This window comes from Neomonachus schauinslandi, chromosome 14 (genome assembly GCF_002201575.2).
Source record: "Neomonachus schauinslandi chromosome 14, ASM220157v2, whole genome shotgun sequence".
In the NCBI taxonomy this organism is placed as follows: domain Eukaryota; kingdom Metazoa; phylum Chordata; class Mammalia; order Carnivora; family Phocidae; genus Neomonachus; species Neomonachus schauinslandi.
This window is the reverse complement of record NC_058416.1, coordinates 24,035,142-24,059,929: the sequence shown is the minus strand read 5'-3', so window position 1 is coordinate 24,059,929 and position 24,788 is coordinate 24,035,142. Positions and strand designations below refer to the sequence as shown.

Here is a 24,788-nt window from a genome sequence, read left to right as displayed (position 1 = left end):
GCAACTTATTTTTGCATGTTTATTTTGTATCCTGCAACTTTACTGAATTTGTTAATTAGATTGAACAGTTTTTGGGTAGTCTTTAGAATTTTTGCCATATAAAACATTATCATCTGCCAATAGAGGCAATTTTACTTCTTCCTTTCCAATTCTGATGACTTTTGTTCTCTTTCTTACCTAAGTGCTCTGTTTAGTAGGACTTCTAGTACTATGTTGCCCAGAGTATAACAGTGGGTAACCCCTGCTGGTTTTTTTCCTGATTTTAGAGAAAAAGCTTAAAACCTTTCACCACTGAGTGTGATGTTAGCTATGGGCTTGTCATATATAGTTGTAATTACGTTGAGATACCTCCTTCCATACCTCACTCATTGATAATTTTTAACATGATCGGATACTGAATTTTTTCAAATGTTTTTCTGCATCTATTAAGATAATCATACAATTTTTGTTAATTTCCTGGTATTTATAGTTATATATACAAATATATAAATACAAACATAAATATAAATACATACATATATAATGTTTGGTTACATAACGGTATATACAGGACCTCAACTATTTTTGCACTTCTTGTGAGTCTAAAATTGTTCCCAAAAAAATGTTTTTGAAAGGAAGGTAGAAATAGAGCTAAGCATGGTATAATGAAAAATAAATATTTGGTCTGTATCCCTGTGTCCTGGTACATAGCTTCTAAAGCCCTTGTGATCTCTCAAGTGGTAAGACTATCTTTTGTACCCTCATGTTATGACTGGTGGCTGGAGCCCCTACATAACTTCAGGGTGGGGCTGGTAACCAGAAAGACCAAACCATATGATTAGAGGTTTGAAACTTTCAGTTCTGGATATCCCTCTACCTCCAGAGAAGAGAGAGGGGCCAGAAATTGAGTTCAGTCACCAATGGTCAATGATTTAATTAATCATGCCTACATAATTAAACCTCCATTAAAATGCCAAATGATAGGGTTGGTGAACACATGGAGATTGGGAACATGGTATGCCCAGAGGGTGTGCAAGCCATCTGTACTGCCCCCCATACCTTGCCCTATGCATCTCTTCCATTTGCCTGCTTCTGAATTGTACCTTTCACAATAAACCAGTAATATAGCAAGTAAAGCACTTTCTTGAATTGTATGAATTATTTTAGTGATTTATCAAACTTAGGGGGAGTTATGAGAACCTCTGACTTTGTAGCCAAGTCGGACCGAAGTGTGGGTAACCTGAGGACCCACCACTTGTGACTGGCCTCTGGAGTAAGAGCAGTCTTCTGGGACTGAGCCCTTAAACCTGTGGAGTCTAATGCTATCGCTGGTAGCTAGTGTCAGAATTCAATCAAATTGTAGGTCACCTAGTTGGTGGCATCCATAGAGAATTAGAGAATTGTTTGGTGTGAGAAAAAACCCACACATTTGGTGTCAGAAGGACTGTGAGTAAAAATGACTCACTAGGTATCTTAGAACAGAAGTAATTTGGGGGCCACCATTTCAATTTTCTTAGAGAAGCTAAAATATTTAGACATCTTCCATTAAACTCTCCAAGAGAAAACAGTCTCAAACCCAGGAAGGTTTTTAGTGCTCTGAAATATCTTACCTTTGGCACTTCTTATGGTTCTAAGTTTCAATACTTGGGATTTCCCAGGAAAATATATTTTTTTCTTAAATTTGGTGGTATTAAAGTATCAGTTGCTGGAAGCTTTATATACATATAAAATTGCTACTTTTTTTAGTGCTTTCATACATTTCCAGTGACAGTTCTAATTTCTCTGTAGTAGGGGCAACGACCTTGTTGGAGCGAAATGATTGAATTTGGTGCCTGGGGTGCAGAGGCCACTGTAGCTGTTGTAGAGCACTGACATAGGATTTGGAAACTGTCAGTTACCCATATCAAAGAATAGGGGGATGTTGCCAAATTGCCACCAGCCCTCCATGGTACTACCCATGATTATCACATTTCATCCTCACAACAAAGACAAGTGCCTTTTGCCTCATTTTTTAGATAAAGAGATCAAGTCACAGTAGTGAAGTAATTTGCCCTATGCAATGGGATGGCACTGTTGACTGGGCCTTGGACTCCAAGGCTCTGACCATGGTCTGCTGCCCTGTGAACTAGCCAGGCCATGAGGCAAAGGGCATGGCAGCAGGCCTGCAAACTGTGTACTATACCCACAGAGTGGATCAACCCGCGACAAGCATCGTAAAAGGCCCACCACAAAGCGTGCCTCCTCTTCCTTCAGCTGCTGCTCAGCCTGCCTTTGCACTTTGATGCCGGTGATCTGGGCATTCAGCCCCAGGCGTGTGTTCTCCACCAGCTCTTTCTGCCTCCTCGCCTCTTCAGCTTCTCGCTTTTCCTTGGCTAATCGGTCTTCCTCCCAGAGCTTTGAGAACATCTGCTCTTCCACCAGTTTCTGCCTTTTCAGCTCCTCATTGAAAGCTATCTGTGCTTTTCGCTCCTCCCACACCTTCTTCTGATGGATACAAAACAATTCAGCACGGAGCTCCTCACAGCGTTCTCTGAAAGGAGAATTTATTTTTAAAAGGCAAAACCCAGCCTTTCATGAAACACTGCTCTATTCAGGCACACATCTGCACAGACACTGAAGTATGAAAAGTAAAAGACCTGGAGGTAGACCACCAGAGCCGAGAAGACATGTGAGGGGCAGCGGGGAGACAGGCATCATGATGTCACAGGCAAAGCACAGGCACTGGCGTCCGGCCAAGCAGACTTTGAAACCGCGATCTGACATTTCTGTGTGACCTTGGATCACAAACTCGACCTATCTGAGCCTGTCTCTTTATCTGTAAAACAACTCTCTTTCAAGGTTCTGGTAAGGATCAGAGAAAATGGATGAAAATATCTGGTAGTGAATAGAAGCTAAATAAATGGTAACTATTATTATTACCATAGAGGAAATAGAAGCAGCATGGGTCCCTGCAATCTTACAAGTAGATTAAGGCTTTGGTAGGAAGAGGCCCTGCATGCCAAGGAAAGAGTTAAGGGTCAGCATATCATGAAGCTGCCCCAATGCCCCTAATTCCTGGTGGGACACATGTCACTGAAGGGGTTTCTGCCAGAGCTGGGAAAATAGCCAAAATGCTACCTTTTCATATCTAGACTTATGTCACCATTCCAGAAGAAATGCTCTTTCAGTAAGTGTTTAGACTTCATCTTTTCTCTCAGTCTTAGTAATTTAAATTTCCTCAAAAGTTCTTCCCGGAGCCTGTTTTTAATTTAAGGGCTATGATATTCAATACTGTCTACACTTTAGATTTACTTAGGGGTATCTTTAAAATCCTATTCTCCACTCCTTCCCTCTGCTACGCCCAGACCAGACTAGTTAAATCAGAATATCTGGGGGCAGGACCCAGGTACCTGTATTTTTTCAGAGAGCCTCAGAAACTTCTGGCACATAGTCAAGTTTGAGAACCTCTGATTCAAGGTAATGTTTATAAACATTAAGTCTTCCTGGTTTCATCAAGTTCAGCACCAAGAAGCTGAAATTTGAGAATGGGCTCAATAAAAAACTTCAAAGAACTTTAGTTGCTAAGGCTGAAAGAAAGGTTGATGTCTAAAATTACAAGTGTGGTCAATACCACAGAAATTGACATTTATCAAATACAGTTGAGTATTGTTCAACATTTGATGAGGACTAGTCTCATTTTCCTAAATAAAGGGGAATCTCTGTGAGGGCTCGGACTTAGGAACATATTTTAGGAATATATTCCCCATACTACCTACCCAATGTCCATTAAATAACTGTTGGTTAAATTGATATACAGTCATGCTTATTAGCAAAATAATGATAACTGGCAGTTATCTATATTCTGTGGAAATCTCAAAAAGATTACAGAAGCTGAAATTGCTAGGTTACCAAAAAAAAAAAATTTTAACATTGAAAAATGAATTCATCAGTGAAATTCTATCAGAATTGGTCATGACAACTAATTAAAGTCCTTCTCAATCCTATGACTTATACTCCAGAAAAGTTATTCAATCAATGAAAAATCTGAAGCCTAAGAATAACAACAAATATGGTTTATGATATTTAAAAAAAAAAGCTTTCTAATTACAAAACTAATACACGCAGAAAAACTGGAAAATATAGAAAAGTATGAAGACACTAAAAATACGCTTAATCCCTCTCCCCAGAGATAATTGCTTTTAGCATGTTATTGTATTTCTTTCCAGTCTTGTGTATGTGCATTTTTACTAGAATTGGGGTCGTTTTGTAGATCTATATACCTATACTGGTATCTCCTTATATTTTAATTTTTCCACCTAACATGATTTGGGGAATGTTTCTTCAAGGAATCCTCTTAAAATACCTGACCTCACAATTTTATTATAGTTTATTAAGCTATGGAATAGAGTCTACAACCTATAAATATATCAATTTATTTAAATATTTCCTTGTTTGATGAACGTATAGGTTACTTCTGACCTTTACTATAATGTTGCAATGAATATTTATAAATGTAGCTCTTTCTGCTTACCTCTGATGATTTCCTTAAGGTAATTTCTTTCCTTAATATAAAATCAGAGTACAAAAGTGTTGCAAGGCACCTGATGATGCATGTTGCTGAGAAAGCCTGAATTAACACTGTATGAAGATGCCCATATCAAGTATTTCTTTAGATCAGTAGATCTTCAAACTTTGATTAGGTATCCTTTTCAGTAAAAAAAATTCTAAGCACCCACAAACAGGTAAGATTATTATTTATAAATTGTATGCAATTATTACTATATTACTATATCACATAAATTATTAAATATAGCAAAAATAAAAACCAAAGACAGATGAGATTTAAAAAAAAACATCAAATATTTCCTCCCTACATTCTAATGATTCACCTATTCACTTAAAACTTGAGAACACTTGATTCAGGGAAGCTCACTTTTATCTACAGATAAAAGTGTGTCTATCTATTTTCATTATAATAATGATTGATAAGAGGAAAACTTTTTGTTTGTGAGTGTTTTACATGGTACTTTCACAGTAAAATCTTATTTTATCCTCACGTGTATCTTATAACTTAGATGGAACAGAAAGTACTATCCCCATTTTAGAGTTACACCAATTGAAACTCAGGGAACCTTAGTGTCTTCCCAAGCCACATAGCCAGTAGTTGTAGTATTATTAGCAACAGTTATTGAGTGCTTATTATTTGTCAGGTGCTGTTCTAAGCACTTGACACGTATGAACTCTTGTAATCTTCATAACAACCAATGTTGCAACATCACTCCAAGTTCATTCTTCTTATTATTATCCCCAGTTTAGATAAAACAGAAGCACAGAGCAGTTAAGCATCATGGGTAAGTTCATACATTTCATATGTGCTAGAGCTGGGACTGAAGGCCTGGTAGTCTGGCCCTGGAATTTGGGTTCTTTGGTACTTTGTTCTATCACCTCTCTCAGTAATTAACAAAGGCAAGACAATCCTCAAGTGTTCTGACAACACATCCTAGGGTATTCATTTCATAAAAACACCCCAAAAGAAAACAAAGCCAAAAATTGCCTACCTTAATCTGGGATCCAATCACTAATTGTATATAAATATAGAACACTTAAACACAAATTTCATGGGACGCCTGGGTAGCTCAGTCGGTTAAGCGGCTGCCTTCGGCTCAAGTCATGATCCCAGGGTCCTGGGATGGAGCCCCACATCAGGCTCCTTGCTCAGCAGGGAGCCTACTTCTCGCTCTGCCTGCCGCTCCCCCTGCTTGTGCACTCTCTCTCTCTGACAAATAAATAAAATCTTAAAAAAAAAAAAATTTCATGATGTATCAAAAGCATCATCCATAAAAGAAATGTTGATAAAATGGATTTCATCAAACTTAAAACTTTCTGTGAAAGACCCTGTTAAGAGGATTAAAAAAAAAAACAACTACAGACTAAGAAGAAAAATGTTTCCAAACCACACAGCCTGCACAAAGGACTCATATCTAGAATATGAGGCACCTGGGTGGCTCAGTCGGTTAAGCGGCTGCCTTCAGCTCAGGTCATGATCCCAGGGTCCTGGGATTGAGCCCTGCATCCGGCTCCCTGCTCGGTGGGAAGCCTGCTTCTCCCTCTCCCTCTGCCTGCTACTTCTGCTTGTACTCTCTCTCTGTCAAATAAATAAATAAAATATTTTCAAAAAATAGAATATATAAAGAACTCTAAAAACTTAATAGCTAATCCAATTAGAAAATGGGCAAAAGAGGGGCGCCTGGGTGGCTCAGTCGTTAAGCATCTGCCTTCAGCTCAGGTCATGATCCCAGGGTCCTGTGATCGAGCCCCACATCGGGCTCCCTGCTCAGTGGGAAGCCTGCTTCTCCCTCTCCCACTCCCCCTGCTTGTGTTCCCTCTCTCACTGTCTCTCTCTCTGTCAAATAAATAAATAAAATCTTTAAAAAAAAAAAAAGAAAATGGGCAAAAGACATGAAGAGACATTTCACCAAAGAAGATACAGAGATAGCAAATAAGCACATAAAAAGTTGTTCAACATCACTAGCCATTAGGGAAATGCCAATTAAGACCATGATGAGATATCACTACATACCTCTGTTCTAATAGTGACAATATAAAAATCTGGCAAGAATATGGAAAAACTTGGTCTATTATACATTACTGGTGCAAATGTAAAATGGGACAGCCACACTGGAAAACGCTTTCGCAGTTTCTGTAAAAATTAAACATACATAGAAAGACCCGGCAATAGCATAGAACAATTATCCTAGAGAAATGAAAATTTATGGCCACACAAAAATCTGTATACAAATGTTCATATTAGATTCATTTATAATAGTTAAAAACTAGAAACAATCAAAATGTTCAGTAGTGAATGGTTTACACAAACCTAAGTACATCCATACAAGGGACTATAAAGGACAAACTATTGATACATGCAGCCACTTGGACGGACCTCAAAGGCACTATGTTGAGTGAAAAAAGCCAATCTCAAAAGCTCACATATTGGGGCGCCTGGGTGGCTCATTCGTTAAGTGTATGCCTTCGGCTCAGGTCATGATCCCAGGGTCCTGGGATCGAGCCCCGCATCGGGCTCCCTGCTTGGCAGGAAGCCTGCTTCTCCCTCTCCCTCTGCCCCTGCTCGTGTTCCCTCTCTCGCTGTCTCTCTCTCTCTCTCTCTTTGTCAAAATAAATAAATAAAAATAAAAATAAAAAAAACTCACATATTGTGTGATTCCATGTATGTAACATTCTTGAAATGGTGAAATGATGGAGATGGAAAAGAGATTAGCAGTTGCCAGAGGTTGGTAATGATGGGGGTGAGAGGGGTAGGTGTGACTATAAAGGGGTGGAATGAGAGAGATCTTTGTGGCGATGGGAGAGTTCTGTATCTTGATTGTGGTGGCAAGTTACATGGATCTACACATGTGATAAAATGACAGAAATGTGCACACATGATGGACCACTGTGAATTTTCTTCATATTGTGCTGTAGTTATGCTTAGATATAACTATGGTGAGAAACTAGGATAAGGGTACATGGCACCTCTGTACTATCTTGACAATTTCTGTTAATATGTAATTACTTTAAAATTTAAAATAAGAGAGATCATTGGCTATCTTGTCATTATTATTCATTTCATTTCATTATTACGGAAAATAATTTTTCTGTTTAGAGGAGTGGAACACTAAAAATGACCCATTCCAGGCATCAAATATTCTAGGTACCTAACAGAAATGAAAGCACATGTCCACCAAAGACACATACAAGCATGTTCATAGCAGCTGTGTTCATAAAAGTCCCAAAGTAGAAATAACTGAAATGTCTATCATCTGGGAAATGAATAAACTGTGGCATATTCATACAGGGGAATACAAAAAGGAGGAGGAGGAGACGGCAGAGAAGGAGCAGTAATTTTATCTTGCTCTACATATGTATTAAAGCTCCAGTTATATTTTCGATAATGGGGCCTTAATTATTTATTTATTTACTTAATGCTGAACTAGCATGATTTTTAAAAGACCATTTATTTATTTGAGAGAGAAACAGAGACAGAGAGCATGCAAGTGGAGGGGAGGGGGAGAGGGAGAGAAAGAATCCTCAAGCAGACTCCGCGCTGAGCCCAACACAGGGCTCAATCCCAGGACCCTGAGATTAGGACCTGAGCTGAAATCAGTAGTTGGACACTTGACCGACTGAGCACCCAGTGCCCCAGTGGGGCCTGATTTAGCATCCTTGGTCAAAATTTAACCCTCACCCTTCACTCTCATAAAGAATTAAAACTGTGTGTGATGCTCTGTATTGAAGAGTTGGCAATATTACATTAAAAATACTAAAAACAATTTGTTTTCAGATGAATTTTAGCACTGTAGGATATAACTGTTTCTTCAAAAAGCTAACAATTTATCTAACTAGCAAGTGATACAACTTCTCTATGAAGCTGTATACTCAGTTATACAAGATTTGTCTGTAAGATCTATAAAATGTTACCAAATTAATAGGTATTTTAAGAGCACAAACCGCTTTTGAACCTCGTTTTTCTTACTGTGTTGAGCAACATTTACCAGGGAGTGGAAAATATATGAATGGTCATTGAAATTCACTTGCCAGTGTCCCCTTTGTCCCTCCCTGCATCTTCTCCTCCAGCCGCCAGCAGGGAGTGTTTGAGTCCTACCAAGGACAGCAGTGAGGTTATACTTTACATAGGCTAGAAAATCCAAGTCTAATTCTGTCTTGGTTACTACAAGCTTTAAGACTCAGGAAAATTAATACCTGTGGAACTCAAGTTACCCATTTGCTAGATAAGGAAAGTGATGAGTCCATTCTGGCCCTATGCATTACTACTCTGGTTTTCTTTACTGCTTTCCTTCAGCAGGTCCCCAAGCCCTGGAACTTGCCATTCTCTCCAGTTTGAACAGTCTAATTTACTGCTAGCTCAGCTGTATCTGCGATTTGTATGCACTACTCACTGAAATAGCTTACTTGTCCTCTGGGCCTCTACCAGGATGATTCAGGGCACTCTATATGATTAATAGCAACTTAATGGCAGAGAGAGAGGAGGTGGCAAAAGCTCTGCCTCTGAAACCATGTCTTAATCCTCTACATGTCTGGTTTTGCGGCTTTTTTATACCTGTTGACCTTTGGATTTCTCATCTGCTCAAATTTTGCATGCTGTAAAAAATGAACTCTTGTATTCCTTCTGAATTGTGCTAGACTTTAATTCAGGGTTTACGTTTACTTTGTTACATTAGTCTGTTCCTGAATCCAGAGTAACATGATACACAATCTGCCCCACTCACATTTGGTGACCTGATAGCTTAAATAACACTCATTTTTTTGTTAAGCCAATCAATCTATTATTTAATCACAGAATCTGGCACAAAGTAGGGGCTCAGAAATATTTATTTAATAATTGAATGACAATGGCTATGCTTTAAGCATTTCCAAGTAACATTTGAACTTTAAAGATCCCTTCTCAAGATAAAAATATTAATCAGTTACTCCAAAATTAAGAGACTGATAAAGTGGATAATCTGGAGCATTGCATGGGTTACATCGTGTGATCATCACTACATTAAGAAACATGAATGAAAAAAAAAAAAGAAACATGAATGAAAAGAGGGGGCAAAATGAACATATCATCCTGAGATATATAATAGTAGTTCTTGATGTTCACACTCTTATAAGGCATTATTAGAGGCACTGAAAGTATAACTGAGGAATTACATGTATAATGAAATTATAAATATGTAAATATGTCCTTGCTCTAAGAGCTGTAGATCTAAGAAGGAATGTAACACACTGAGACTTTTTTAGTATACCTTTGCTTTGGAGGTAAGGAATCTCCCACAGTTTGTGAAATTAAAAGCCTTTGCCAAGCTCTTCATGATACAAATCATCTCAGAAGATCACCCTCAGGTACTTCCATGCAAATCTTCCCTCTTTAAGTGCAGGGTATTGGACTGAACTGAGGGCACAGACTCAGGGTATCCCAAGATGGAAAAAGCAAAACAAAATGGGTTGATGGAGACAACCACAGAATTGGACTGAAGACCAGGGATCTGAAAACTGAGAATCACTGTGGGTATGGGTCAGGAAGTGGATCAAAAGTTAAGGTGATCAGACTCCAAGGACCAAGAGACCAGGCAGGGAAACAATAAAGAACAGGGAACCGAGCACACATTCTGCACAGGTGGAGACAACAGCACTAGGGACAGCGGGGAAACTCAACTCTACCAAAGACTTCCTGCGACAGGAACTTCCTGCCAATATAAGTCTGAGGTTAATATCTAAAATTCAATAACAGAATCTCACTTGGTACCTTCCATTCTAATTGGGAGATAAGCACAGAACACTAGAGCATGGGACTTACACAAACTCAGTACCTGCATGAATGGACGTGAACAATGCAGTAGACTACAAGTTTTCTACCATTATCCCCCTATAGAATCGATTTTGATAGTCGCCCATGTATGAGAGTACCTTTGTGGGAGTCTAGGAGTCCAGTGGGGAAGGCACACCACTAGAGCCAAAAATCCGATAATAGACACATTTGAAAGGATTGAGAACAGCTTCATTTTATCCATGTCACCTCTCCCCCAAGGTGGCAAAACTCAGTGATAAGAGAGATGCCCCTCAGTCCATGATTTCTCTCATAGGAGAAAGTGAAAGCATGTAAGTAAGCATTTGACTTCCCCCAAGTGGCTCTGCTTCTTTCTTGCCCCACCCAAAATACTGAGGTGCATGGCTGAAGGGTTGGAAGAGGTGGGGAGCACAGCAACCAGGGCCTGGAACTCATCAACGGACATGGATCCTCCTAACTGCCACATGGACTCCATCATTTCAGATGAATTATAACACTGTAGAATATAACTGTTTCTTCAAAAAGCTAACAATTTATCTAACTAGCAAGTGATACAACTTCTCTATGAAGCTGTATACTCAGTTATACAAGATTTGTCTGTAAGATCAATAATTGGGGACATCTTGCCTGCAAACACACCAACTGACCCATGAACAACCCCATTACTCCATGGCACACCCCCTGTGGCCAGCTGCCTTCATGTGCTCCACTAGACAGTGAGTATGAGTCTTTGCAGATGGCTAGCCAGCATAAACAGAAAGCTAGCCCAACTCTGTGAGACTGGGAGAAGGTACACAAATTTGAGGATTTCAGGGTACCATACTAGGGAAAACAAATGGAAGGCTCTCAGCATCTGGCCTGGCTTTTCAGAATTGAGAGAAGACATATAATCTTAAAAATCCTCTCCCTGAAAATAAAGAACAAGAAGTGAAGGGCAGGCACATCTGTAAAAAGGTCTGAGAAAGCCTCAGAATCCCTAGCTGGGCTGACTGATGAAGGTATTTCTCTCCTGAAGCAATCCAATAAAGACTGGAGGAGGTAACTGCTTCTTCAAATGTGAAGAGAGCAACACAAGACTTCAAGGAACACACAAAAAAATCAAGAAAACATGATGCCACCAAAGGAACACAGTAATTTTCCAGTAACCAATCCTAAAGACAAAGAATTCAAAATAATTATTCTAAAGAAGCTCAGTGAGGGGTGCCCAGGTGGCTCAGTTGGTTAAGTGTCTGCCTTTGGCTCAGGTCATGATCCCAGGGTCCTGGGATCGAGCCCCACGTTGGGCTCCCTGTTCAACAGGGAGCCAGCTTCTCCCTCTCCCGGCTTGTGCTCTCTTTCTCTCTGTCAAATAAATAAATATCTTTAAAAAATAAAAAAAAGAAAATCAGTGAGCTGCAAGAGCACAAAGACAGACAAAATCAGGAAAACAATACATGAACAAAATGAGAGTTTCAACAGAGAGAGAGAGAAATCATAAAAAAGAACCAAACAGAAATTCTGGAGCTAAAGAATACAATGGGTGAAATGAAAAATGCAAGAGAGGTCATCACCTCTCTGTTTATCAGATTTGATAAAACAGAATAAAAAAATCTAAGAACTCAAAGATAGGAAATTTGAAAGTATCCAGGGTGGCTGAACAGAAAAAAACAAGACCCAACTATATGCTGCTTTTAAGACATTCACTTCAGTTTTAAGGACATATAAAGGCTGAAAGTGAAGGAATGGAAAAAGATAGTCCATGGAAGTAGAAACAAAAAGAGAAGGGGTGGCTAAACTTCAATCAGACAAAAGAGATTTTAACTCAAAAGCTGTAAAAAAAAAAAAGACAAAGAAGGTCCTCATATAATTATAAAGGGGTCAATTCATCAAAAAGATATAACAATTATAAATATATATACACCTAACACCTAAACATATTAAACAAATATTAACAGATTTGAAGGGAGAAACTGCAGCAATCCAGCAATAGTAGGGGATTTCAATACTCCACTTTCAAGAGGAAATAGATCATCCAGACAGAAAATCAGTAAGGAAACACAGGACTTGAAGTACACTTTAGATCAAGTGGAACTCACAGACATACACAGAACATTCTATCCAACAGCAACAGAATACACATTCTTCTCAAGCACCCACTGAGCACTCTTGAGGATATATCATATGCTAGGTCACAAAAAAAAATCTTAACAAATTTAAGACGATCAAAATCTTATCAAGTATCTTTTCTGACCACAATGGTATAGAACTAGAAATTAATAACAGAAAAAAAAACTGGAAAACTAACAAATAATGTGGAAACTAAAAAACACACTTCTGAACAACCAATGGGTCAAAGAAGAAATCAAAAGGGAAATCGGAAAATACCTTGAAACAAATGAAAATGGAAACACGACATACCAGATTTATGGGATGCAGCAAAAGCAGTTTTAATAGGGAATTTTATAGCAATAAACACCTATATTAAGAAAAAAGAAAAATATCATGTAAACAACCTAACTTTACTTTCAAGGAACTAGAAAAAGAACAAACTGCCCAAAGTTAGCAGAAGAAAGGAAATAAATAAATAAAACAGAGACTAGCAAAATGATAGAAAAGACCAAAGAAACTAAGAACTGGTTTCCTGAAAAAATTTAACAAAATTGACAAACCTTTATCTGGACTAAGAAAAAGTAGAGAAGACTCAAATAAATAAAATCAGAAATGAAAGAGGAGACATTACAACTGATATTTCAAAAACACAAAGGATCATAGAAGACTACTATGAATAATTATAAGCCAACAAATTAGATAGCCTGGGAGAAATGAATAGAGTCCTAGACACACATAACCTATCAAGACTGAATCATGAAGAAATATAAAATCTGAAAATACCAATAATAAGTTAGGAGATCGAATCACTAATCAAAAAAATCTCCCAATAAAGAAAATCCCAGGACTAGGTGCCTTCATTGGTGAACTCTATCAAACATTTAAAGAAGAATTAATACCGGGCGCCTGGGTGGCTCAGTTGGTTAAGCGACTGCCTTCGGCTCAGGTCATGATCCTGGAGTCCCGGGATCGAGTCCCGCATCGGGCTCCCTACTCAGCAGGGAGTCTGCTTCTCCCTCTCCCACTCCCCCCTCTTGTGCTCTTTCTCTCTCTCACTCTCTCTCTCAAATAAATAAATAAAATCTTTAAAAAAAAAAAAAAGAAGAATTAATACCAATCCCTCTCATAAGCTTCCAAAATATTGAAGAAAACACTTCCAAACGCAGTTTATGAGGCCAGCATTATCCTGCTACCAAAGCCAGATGTGGACACTACAAGAAAAGGAAATTACAGGCCAATATCCCCGATGAACACAGATGCAAAAATTCTCAACAAAACACTAGCAAACCAAATTTAACAGCATTTTAAAAGTATCATACACCATGATCAAATGGAATTTATCCCTGGGATGCAAGGATGGTTCAATATACACAAATAAATAAATGTGATGCACCACATTAACAAAATGAAGGATAAAATTCATAAGATCATGGCTATAGATGCAGAAAAAACATCTGACAAAATTCAACATACTTTCATGATAAAAACTCTCAACACATTAGGTACAGAAGGAATGTAGCTCAACACAATAAAGGCCATATACGAGAAGCTCCCAGCTCACATTATGCTCAGAGGTAGAAAGTTGAAGGCTGTTCCTCTGAAAAAGTGCCCATTCTTGCCACTTTTATTCAGTATAGTACTGGAGGTCCTAGCTAGAGCAATTAGGCAAGAAAAAGAAATAGAAAGCATCCAAAATGGAAAAGAAGCAAAACTGTCTGCCCAAGACATGATCTTATATATAGAAAACCCTAAAAACTCCACCAAAAAAACTGTTAGAACTAATTAGTAAATTCAGTAAAGTTGCAGGATATGAAAACAACATACAGAAATCACCTGAATTTCTATACACAAGAAATGAACTATCTGAAAGAGAAATTAAGAAAACAATCCCATTTGGAAGAGCATCAGAAACAATAATATATTTAAGGAAATATTTAACCAAGGAGGTTACCTGAGATTAACTGGAGTTAACTGAAAACTGTAAGGCACTGATGAAAGAAACTGAAGACACAAATAAATGGGAAGGAATCATTTGTCCTTGGATTGGAAGAATCAATATTGTTAAAATGTCCATACTGCGCAGTGATCTACACAGTCAGTGAAATCCCCACCAAAATTCCAATGGAATTTTTCACAGAAATAGAAAAAAATCTTAAAATTCAGATGGAACCACAAAAGAGCCAAAGCAATCTTGATTAAAAAAAGGACAAAGCTTGAAGCATCACATACTATATTACAAAGTTATAGTAATTAAAACAGTATAGTACTGGCATAAAAATAGATATATAGATCAGTAAAACTGAATAGAGGGCCTAGAAATAAATCTGAAAATATGTAGTCAACTAATCTTTTACAAGGAGGCAAAGAACACATAATGGGGAAGAACAGTCTCTTCAATAAGCAGTATTGGGAAAACTGGATATCCACATGAAAAAGAATGAAACTGGACTATATAAACCATTCATAAAAGTTTAGTCAAAATGGATTAAAGACAAACATAAAATCAGAAACTGTAAAACATAGGGAAAAAACCCTTTGACATTGGTCTTGGCATTATTTTTTGAATATGACACCCAAAAGGAAAGGCAATAAAAGCAAGAATAAACAAGTAGGACCACATAAAATTAAAAAGTTCTGCACAGCAAAGGAATCAATCAACAACATGGAAAAGGCAATCATGGGATATTTTCAAACTATGTTATCTGTTAAGGGGTTAATATCTAAAATATATAAGGAACTCATACAACTCAGTGGCCCCAAAAATCTGATTAAAAAATGAACAAAGGACCTGAGTAGACATTTTTCCAGGGAAGATATACAAATGGGAAAAGTACATGAAAAAGTACTTGACATCACTAATCACCAGGGAAATGCTAATCAACACCACAGTGAGATATTACCTCACACCTGCTAGGATGGCTATTATCAAAAAGACAAGAGATGACAATTGTTGGCAAGGATGTAGAGAAAAGGAAACCTTTGTATGCTGTTGGAATATAAGTTGGTACAGCTATTATGAAAAACAGTATGGAGATTCCTAAAAAACTAAAAATAGAACTACCATATGATCCTGCAATCCCACTTCTGGGCATATATCCAAAGGAAATGGAATCAGGGAAGATTCCCATACCTTGATATCTGCAATCTCATGTTCACTGCAGCATTATTCACAATAGTCAAGATACGGAAACATTCTAACAACATTATGTGAATGGATAAAGAAAATGTGTGATATATATACCATATACATACACATCTATGTACCTATACATATGTGTGTGAAATGGAATAGTAGTCAATATAAAAAAGAAGGAGGGGCGCCTGGGTGACTCAGTCGTTAAGTGTCTGCCTTCGGCTCAGGTCATGATCCCAGGGTCCTGGGATCGAGCCCCACATCAGGCTCCCTGCTCGGTGGGAGGCCTGCTTCTCCCTCTCCCTCTGTCCCTGCTTGTGTTCCCTCTCTCGCTGTCTCTCTCTCTGTCAAATAAATAAATAAAATCTTTAAAAAAAAAAAAAGAAGGAAATCCTGCCACTTGAGACAACATGGACGAACCTGGAGGATACCATACTAAGTGGGTTAAGACAGACAAAGACAAATACTGTATTCTCACTTTTAAAAAAAGCTGAGGGCGCCTGGGCGGCTCAGTTGGTTAAGCGACTGCCTTCGGCTCAGGTCATGATCCTGGAGTCCCAGGATCGAGTCCCGCATCGGGCTCCCTGCTCAGCAGGGAGTCTGCTTCTCCCTCTGACCCTCCCCCCTCTCAAGCTCTCTCTCTATCTCATTCTCTCTCTCAAATAATAAAATCTTTAAAAAAAAATAAAATAAAATAAAAAAATTTTAAAAAGCTGAATGGGGCGCCTGGGTGGCTCAGTTGGTTAAGCGACTGCCTTCGGCTCAGGTCACGATCCTGGAGTCCTGGGATCGAGTCCCACATCGGGCTCCCTGCTCGGCGGGGAGTCTGCTTCTCCCTCTAACCCTACCCCTCTTGCGCTCTCTCTCTCACTCTCTCTCTCAAATAAATAAATAAAATCTTTAAAAAATAATAATTAATTAATTAATTAATTAATTAATTTTAAAAAGCTGAATGTATGGAGAGTAGAATGGTATGGTTTCCAGGGACTGAGGTGGGAAAAATGAGGAGATGTTGGTCAAAGGACACAAACTTTCGGTTATAAGATGAGTAAGTAAGTTCTGGGGATCTAATGTAGAGTATGGTAACTATAGACAATAACACTATATTGCATATTTAAAATTTGCTAACACAGTAGGTCCACAGCTTTCTCACTACAAAACAACAGCAGAACCTCAGTTCCTGCATTATCCAATGATGTGTATAATTACCAAGACTTAGAGGCACAACTACCGTGTATACCATCTTAAGGCCATACTTTACTATAAGTTAGTATGTCTAAATCATTTTTTCATTCACCAACTTCAGATTCTGTGTGTTTTTCTGATATCATTACCTGAATTGCTGGTCTAGTTTTTCAGCCACGAGATCTTGTCTCTCTTTTTCTTTCTTCTCTTTCAATAATCTGGTTTTATCTCTCATTCTATCTTTTTTCTCCTCAATTGTTTCTTCTTTCAACTGCATTTCAGTAAAATACCCACTTTCTTCTGATGCTAAAAGTTCACGTAGCCTAAAAAAAATTACAAAAAAAGTAAAACTGTCATGCCACATGGGCCGTTTTACTAACTGGTTTTTATTTACTTTTATTTATTTAATTAGCACATGTTTATTTTTATTTTTAAAAAAGATTTTATTTGAGAGAGAGTGTGCATGAGCGGGGGAGAAGCAGACTTTCTGCTGAGTAGGGAGCCAGACAGGGAGGCTCAATCCCAGGACCCTTAGATTATGACCAAAGGCAGACACTTACCTGACTGAGCCACCCAAGTGCCCCCAAAGCACAGGTTTAATCATAAATTTTGCAAGGGAAAAATATCATTGCAGTCTTCTATAAAATAAGACTAGTCCTCATTTTAAAGCAACAGAAACTGACATGCCATATTTTATTTGATCTCATACAAATTAGCTAATGTACATCTTCAATAAGAGTATGAACAGATTTTAACTAAAGTAACAAAATATAAAACAATATATTCTTTTGCTTTCTATCAAATGTGGGTTATTACAAGTGAAAATACAAACAGGCAGGAGCTATTGATTGGGTAAGGATATGACTATCTCAGCTATGATCCTTACTATAAAAATTTACTTGATTTTTGGTCGATCTTACATTAGGGTTTGTTTTATAGTCTGAAGCACCAGTTTGTGAACCTTACTTATTTCGTCTTTCTTCAGTGTTGATGATAAAACCTTGCATGGCATCCTTGATTCTTGCTTTCACAAGACTGTCCACAAACTTGCGATCATTGTGCTGGTCCCACTCAACTTTCAAGCGATCTCTCTCCTTTGACTTAATAGAAGCCAAAATAGCATGATGTTTCTGATGGCTGTGTTGGATTCTTTCCAGATGTTGCTCAGCCCCATGAACTTGGGGAGGCTTGGCTCTCTGAAAACAAATAATTATCACTTACAATCGATCCAAAACCGATTGCATATTTTCAACTAATCATGACCTCCACCAATACTAAATAAAATTGGATGTATCAAAGTAATCCTGCTACAGCTGCAAAGAGCTTAAGTGCCTAAGGTTTAACATGTTTGATTCTTTGAGCCTATACTTAAGATGTCATCAAATCAGTCTCAAATATTTCCTAAGTGCCACTTGAGTAAAAGTTCACGGAATTATAAAGTTAAAAATTTGAGCAGGACTCTAGAGATTATTTAGTCAAACTCAGAAACATTAAGTGATTTGTCAAAGTGCTTCCAATAGTCAGGGCAAACCTGTATAGAACAAGAATTAGAGGTCTTCTAATTCCTGACCTTCATCTTGCCCCCCACTATCCCACATTGTTTCTCAGGGGTAGACAACATAGTTACCATCAAAATAATTTCAACTAGAAGAGGCTACTATCTCTAAGTATATAGGATATATATAATGAGTTGTGACAATAAAAAAACTCTCTACTGAGAAGGAAGGGAAGGAGGGAGGGAAGGGAAAAAAGGAAAAGAAAAAAGGGGAAAAAACTGATAGTAATGCTTTATTTCTCTTGTGCCCAGTTTAATGCAAGGGCAGTACTCCTGATATTTTGGGGTAATTTGAATTTCTACATTTTTTTAAATACAAACTTCCACTAAAAAGTTGGAAACACCCTACTTTGAATACATATTGATATATTTAATAAAATCACATGGACAATCTTTCTCATTTCTGTATTCCTAGCATTGAAGTATAATGCCTTACCACTGTTGGTTCTCAGTGTGAAGGAAGGAAAGAAGGTAGGGAGAAAAGGAGGGAGGAAGGAAACATTTCTGGGTAGGCTTGATGCAATTTCTGCTCCTCCTGGGGCCATCATGAAATCCACTGTCTTGAGTTTTGTATTTTCAAGCCAGTTTTATCAAGTCAAACTTAGGTGAATAGTGAGACTGCAGGATGCTGATTTACAAGTAACAAGATTCTTAACTCAGATGGCAGAAAGTCAATCTGATAATTTACACTTCTAACATTACACTAACATCACTGTCAGGATTATCAAAATACTAGTGTTAAGTCTTGGTAAAGGAGACTCCTAGAAAAGAAAGAAAATCAACATTTGTAGATAGCCTGATGAAAAGATTCAAGGTACACATACAGGTACCTAGATTTAGCTGAACAAGATAAGACAGGGCTGAGGTGGATTGGAGACAGATGATGTTGGGGGTTATATCATGGTAGGTAGCTAATCCATATCAGAATTATTTAGAGCCTAGAGCCACTTAATTAACAAACTACTGTTCTCTAATATGTATGGCATTGTATGAATGAAGATTCAATGATAACGAAGTGGAAAAGGGTCAAGACTACACCTTGTTCAGGATACACACAGGAATTCAGGCTCCCAGTAGACATATGCGCTGAGAACCAAGCACCAAGGTCATCAAGAATCAATTGTCTTGAGTTGTCAGAGCAGGAACCTGGTTCTGAGGTACATTTTGACTGAAAAGATGAATGAGGGTGAGGGTGGTAAGAAATATCCTGAGTAGTAGCCAGGCTTCAGGAACCCCTTCAAAGCTTGGGGTATCCTGTATAGGACTCTGTGGTCAGGAAGGGCCCAGTGTCTGGAAGAGTAAGATATGAACTGGAGTTCTCTAACAACAAGGTGATACCAATCCATGCACAGTCTCAGTATTACTCAAAATCCACACTGTTTAACAGAAATATAATGTAAAACAGATCCATAGTTTAACATTTTCTAGTAGCTGCATTTTAGAAAGTAAAAAGAAACAGGAAGTTAATTTTAATAATATGTTTTATTTAACCAATATATTCAAAATATTGTCATTTCAACATGTGACTCTAGGCACATTTCAAGTGCTCAAAAGCCATGTATGGCTAGTGGCTACCATATTGGACACTGCAACTCTAAACCATGCTAAAGGCAGGAGAACATAGGATTTAATCACTACCTTGTGTTTCCAAGGTCACTGAAGGCTCTGTCACTGTAACATGTTAAATTACAGTTTCTAATGAGAGAGTTTACAGTTTATATGTCTTAAAGAACAGTATTTTACAGTCTAGGTTTAATTCTGGCCTCTACCCATAACAACTGTGTGATTTTAAACAAGGTACGTAATCTCTTTGAATCTCAGTTTTCTCACCTGTCAAAAGAAGCAAAATAAATGTGCTCCTAAAAAACTATTTTGAGAATTAAATAACTGGGTCCCTAAGCAGCACTCACCACGTAACTGCTCCTTTAGTTCTCCGTTACTTCAGACGTTACATCATTTATTGCTTTCTCCTGGAGGAATTGTTTAGCATCAAGTCTCATCTCTGGTGGCTTTAATTCTTCCCCCACCGCAACGCTGCTATCTCTAACATCCATACTTCTTATCACACTCTGACATCTGAGATGCACAACGCTGACTTTTCCCTTTTCCTCTTTATTCTTCTATAAGCTCAAAGTATTCAGTTGGCCTGCTTCTCTGGTTTGGTGGTAATTTTTTTTTTCATGTTCCTTATTTGTTCCCAACACAAGTAATGGCACTCGAACAATAGCCCAGTCCCTGAGCTCTGTGTTGGGATACAGAACCCAAAGTAGATGAGTTTCTGTCCCTTATGAAATCTGTCTATAATTACCACCTTGAACCCTACAATCTGTAGAAGCCTCCAATGTACTGATTTCCAGACCCAGAACCTATACAGTCCTTGGACCCAGAGAAGAGGGAGTAGGTCTGTAAGTGGACTGAGAATTGCTATGTGCACTGTGGTGCATAATAAAACTGCATCCTTCATTATTCCTGTTATTTCTTCCACAAAGTACCATCACAGACATATAGCACATGATTATCTACCATGTTAGCCTTTAATGGTTTATGCATGAACAAATTGTTTCTGCAATTAGATAATAAGCAACAGGAAGGCAGGGATCATACTTTTAATGAAGAATAAACCTCCCAGGGTCATTGTATTCACCCCTGTATCTCCCACAGTGCTGTGGACACAGCAGGGGCTCAAGTAATACCTCTATAATTGCCTAATTACACATGAAGGTTTTCTAGCCTGTAGAAACTTGTAGGAACAAAGGAATCTAGGTGCATAGACCAAGTGTCTGCGGTTCTGAGCAAAACCCATCAAATTCTGCAGCACATAGCATTCTCCTGGCCTACCACCACCCCAGCCCTAGAGGCAACCAACTGTCCTATTGCCAGGCCTGCAGGGACACTTCTGTTACAGTTGAGTTGGCACAGGAAGGTCACTGTAACTGCTCACAACCCCTCACAGCCCAATCCCCCTTCCATACACGATTTCCCTGGGAATGCAGGACCAGCCCAAGATTCAGACACAGCTGAATCACCACCAGCCAAGACCCGATTTCCTGCCCTGCCCCAGCCCAGCACGCTTTGTGTGACAGCCATGCCACATCACAAGGGGACAGACCTCCTTTGGGTGTCTTGGAGACTGAAAACTCTCAGTATCCCAAGTGGTGATTCTACAAATACAGAATCTAAATATAACTGGTGTGAGGTGGGGGTGGGGGGTGGAGGGTGGGGGGTTGAGGAACAGAGTACAGGAACTAGGTGAATGGCCTTATCCTTCCTTCTTTCAAAATTCAACCCACCGCACAAGGCACCTGCTCCCCTTGAGAGAGCCCCGGCTGGGGCCCGGTTGGGCTCGGCTAGGCCTGGAGTGCAGGGAGATGCAGAAAGCAGTAGGGTCCCGCACACACATCCCGTGCTTACCACGATCACCACTTTGGGAGTGGGGCCCTTAACCTCCCGCTGTACGATGCCAAATCGCTGGCTGTACATTTTCGAGTCCCTCGGGATGGGGGCGGCGTCCGCCGCGGTTTCCCCAACAGTGGAGACCTGCGGGACCAGCTTCCGCAATGCAGAGGTCTGGTTGCCATGGTGCGCCCTGCAGGGTGAGGGGCAGGTGGGAGGGGCCGAAGTCGGTCCCGTCACCATGGTGACCATAGACGCCGGTGCTCGCAACTTCCTCCCGGAGCCGAGGAGCTGAGTCTGCGCGGTCCTCACCCCGCCCTTGGCCAGGCCTCCGGCGACCGCGCTCCCTTCCTCTAGAGTTCATCAGAATAGCAGAAATAAGCCTCCTTAACCCGAAGTGAAGGCGAAGATCTAATTACATTCCATTGACTTTGCTATTTATATCCTGTAATCAGCTTAAAAGCATGAGAAAAGTTAGTGGATACTCTGTGGGAAGGTTAAATGTTGCGGGCATTTTTAGGTGAATCTTGATGATGGTAATAATCATCCCATGACAACCACCTTATATTTGTGTAGTTCTTTACGGTAATTTGCAAGGTATTTTCACACATAAAACCTTTGGACCTCACAAATGTCTTACAGGGTTTATGGAACAGCAGGTATTATTATCCTCATTTTCCAGCTAAGACAAGGCCTAGAGAGCCTGTCTTGTCAGCCCACCCAAACCAGTAATGATAAATCTGTTACTAGCATCTTCCTACTGCACTGGGCAGAAACCACAGCTGACTCGGGGTACCCTAGGATGGGGGACAGATCAGATGGCCTAAGAGGGCAATGACAGGACCTGGCTGGGCAAAATAAAGACCAAGAGTCTGAGGTACGGTTCACAGTAAACCAGGGTGAGGACATGGATGGGAAGCGCAGGTAATGAGGCCCTGAGAATCCGTATCTGAGGGGAACAGGCAACACAGCTCAGGGAACCTAGAAGGAGCCCTAGGCACAGGTGGAGCCCACAGCTGTACTTCAGTCAAGAGCAAGGTGGTAGTAACTAAAAGCCAATTAAGAATGACGCTTTGGTACTCTATTCTAAAGTGGGGGCGAGCACAGAACACTAGAGCATAGAAAAAAATCAGAACCTTGTCAGTCACTGACATCTAACAATAACCAAAGTACGACTATTGTGTATACCGTCGCAAGGCCGCAATTTACTGTAAATTAGCATTCCTTAATCATTTGTAATCCACCCACTTCGGATTTTGTATGCGGTACGTTTCTAGATTTGGATTCCATTTCCTGAATTGCTGGTTCAGCTTTTCAGCCACAAAATAATGTCTCTTTTTTCTTTTTAATAATCTCTTTTAATAATTCTCATTTTGTCTTTTTTCTCCTATAATGCTTCTTCTTTCAATTGCAGTTCGGTAAAATACTCATTTTCATTTACTGCTAAGAGTTTACGTAGCCTGAAACAAACAAAAAAGAAAGAAATTAGAGGTCGTCTCGGTTCCCTGGACAGAGTCCTGAGGGTCAGTTCCTTGATCTTCGAGTCCCACGGGCGACTGGCCCGCTGGTTGGTCTGTGTGGAACCACCCCTCACACCACACCCTTGGGAAAGAAGGGAGGCAATGAAAAAGCCCTCAGTCAGGCGCGGGGTTTGGGAAAAGCAGCAGAGATACACGAGAGCCAGTCGGGCACCCCAGAGGTCGTACAGCCCGTAGGATCCCGTCGAAACGAGTTCGGTGACGGGGGAAGCCGACCCTTGGCGACACTTTGCTGCCCTCGAACGTCCCAGCGTCGGTCCAGAGCTCGTCGTGCTGCACCCTTACCCCGGGCGTGCCCCGTAACTTAACTCCAGTTCCGTTTTGCCTGTTTTACCACTACGTGAAGAAGAAGAGTCGGCTTTCCTCCCAGCCCGGCCAAGGATTGGTGTCTCAGCCGGGCGGAGGCCACGCCCCCGAGCCGCCCCGGCCAGGGGTGAGGGGCTGCGTCTCCCGAGAGCGGTGGTGGGCTGACCGCGGCCCCGGCGCCCCCTGGCGGGCCTATTCGGAGGGTGGAGGGGCGGGGCCGGGACCAGCGTCCCGCACGGTGAGCCTCTGCCTTCAGCCAAGCCCCAAGGCCTGGAGAAGCGATTGGCCCAAGGTCCTTGGACAGAACCTGACCCTGATCTTGCCACCCACCATCCCACTTTCTCAGAGTCAACACTGTTACCACCATCAAGACACTCCCCAAAGAAACACTGAATATATGAAACAGTAAACGGGACAATAAAAATCATTTTAAAATAATTTTAAAATAGAACAGCTCAGAGATAGAAACTATTTATATTATTTCCAATTCCTATTGTGCCCCAACAAGGTTCACGCAAGGGCTGTCCTCCCGACAGTTTCCTGAATTCTATATTTTCACCATTAAATTCCATGATAAAGTTGGATATCCATTCACCATTGTAATACATACTGATGTATTTAATAAAATTGCATGGACTATATCTTTTTCATTCCTGTATCCCAGTATCAAGTACAGTGCCTACCATGGGCCAGGTTCTCATTACTTGAATGAATGACACAAAAATAGCCGAGACCAGCCAGTTTTTTTCTGGGTGGGCTTGACAGTATTTCTGTACTTGCTGGGGTCACCATGAAATCCATGGTCTTCAGCTTTGCATTTCCAGCAACGTAGCTTTATCAAGTTATCCTCAGGTGAGCAGTGAGACCCTTGGGAGCTGATTCATGGCAGGGTGGCTTTGTAATGTGTCACCTTGACTAGGCTACGTTTCCCAGAACTCCCTTCCCCGTATGCTTCCGGTTAGGATGGGCCACAAGAGACATTTTGCATGGTAACTGGAGGACAGAAGTGAAGCAGCAGCATACTGTTTTTACACTCGGAAGATTGGTGCAGGCGCACCAGGCACTGTTGCAGTTCACACATGTTGTCACTTATCTGCTGGCTCACCTCGTTGGTGTGGGGCAGCAGTCAGGCCTGCAGTCAGGCCTGCAGCTGCTCCACTTTCCCTGGGATCTTCCTTCAGCTTCTCTAATTCCTGGGCAGGATGAGTATTTAACTCTGTGATGAAGGGCACCAGCTTCTTCTACAGGACACCCACATCATCGAAGTTGGAGGTGCTGAGA

The 24,788-nt window shown here is 40.0% G+C and overlaps 1 protein-coding gene across 1 annotated transcript in view; it reads right to left on the bottom strand.

Annotated features, from left to right (window-relative positions):
- The window catches only part of CFAP53 (cilia and flagella associated protein 53), a 38,152-nt gene extending 16,402 nt beyond the window's left edge, over positions 1 to 21,750 (bottom strand). Inside the window, exons 1-4 of the mRNA XM_021686135.1 lie at positions 21,682 to 21,750; positions 17,682 to 17,911; positions 16,865 to 17,038; positions 2,206 to 2,509 (exon numbers count right to left, since the gene is read on the bottom strand). Coding sequence (XP_021541810.1) covers positions 2,206 to 2,509; positions 16,865 to 17,038; positions 17,682 to 17,911; positions 21,682 to 21,750 — 777 coding nt within the window. The remainder of the gene's footprint in view (positions 1 to 2,205; positions 2,510 to 16,864; positions 17,039 to 17,681; positions 17,912 to 21,681) is intronic.
- Between the last annotated feature and the right edge of the window lie 3,038 nt (positions 21,751 to 24,788).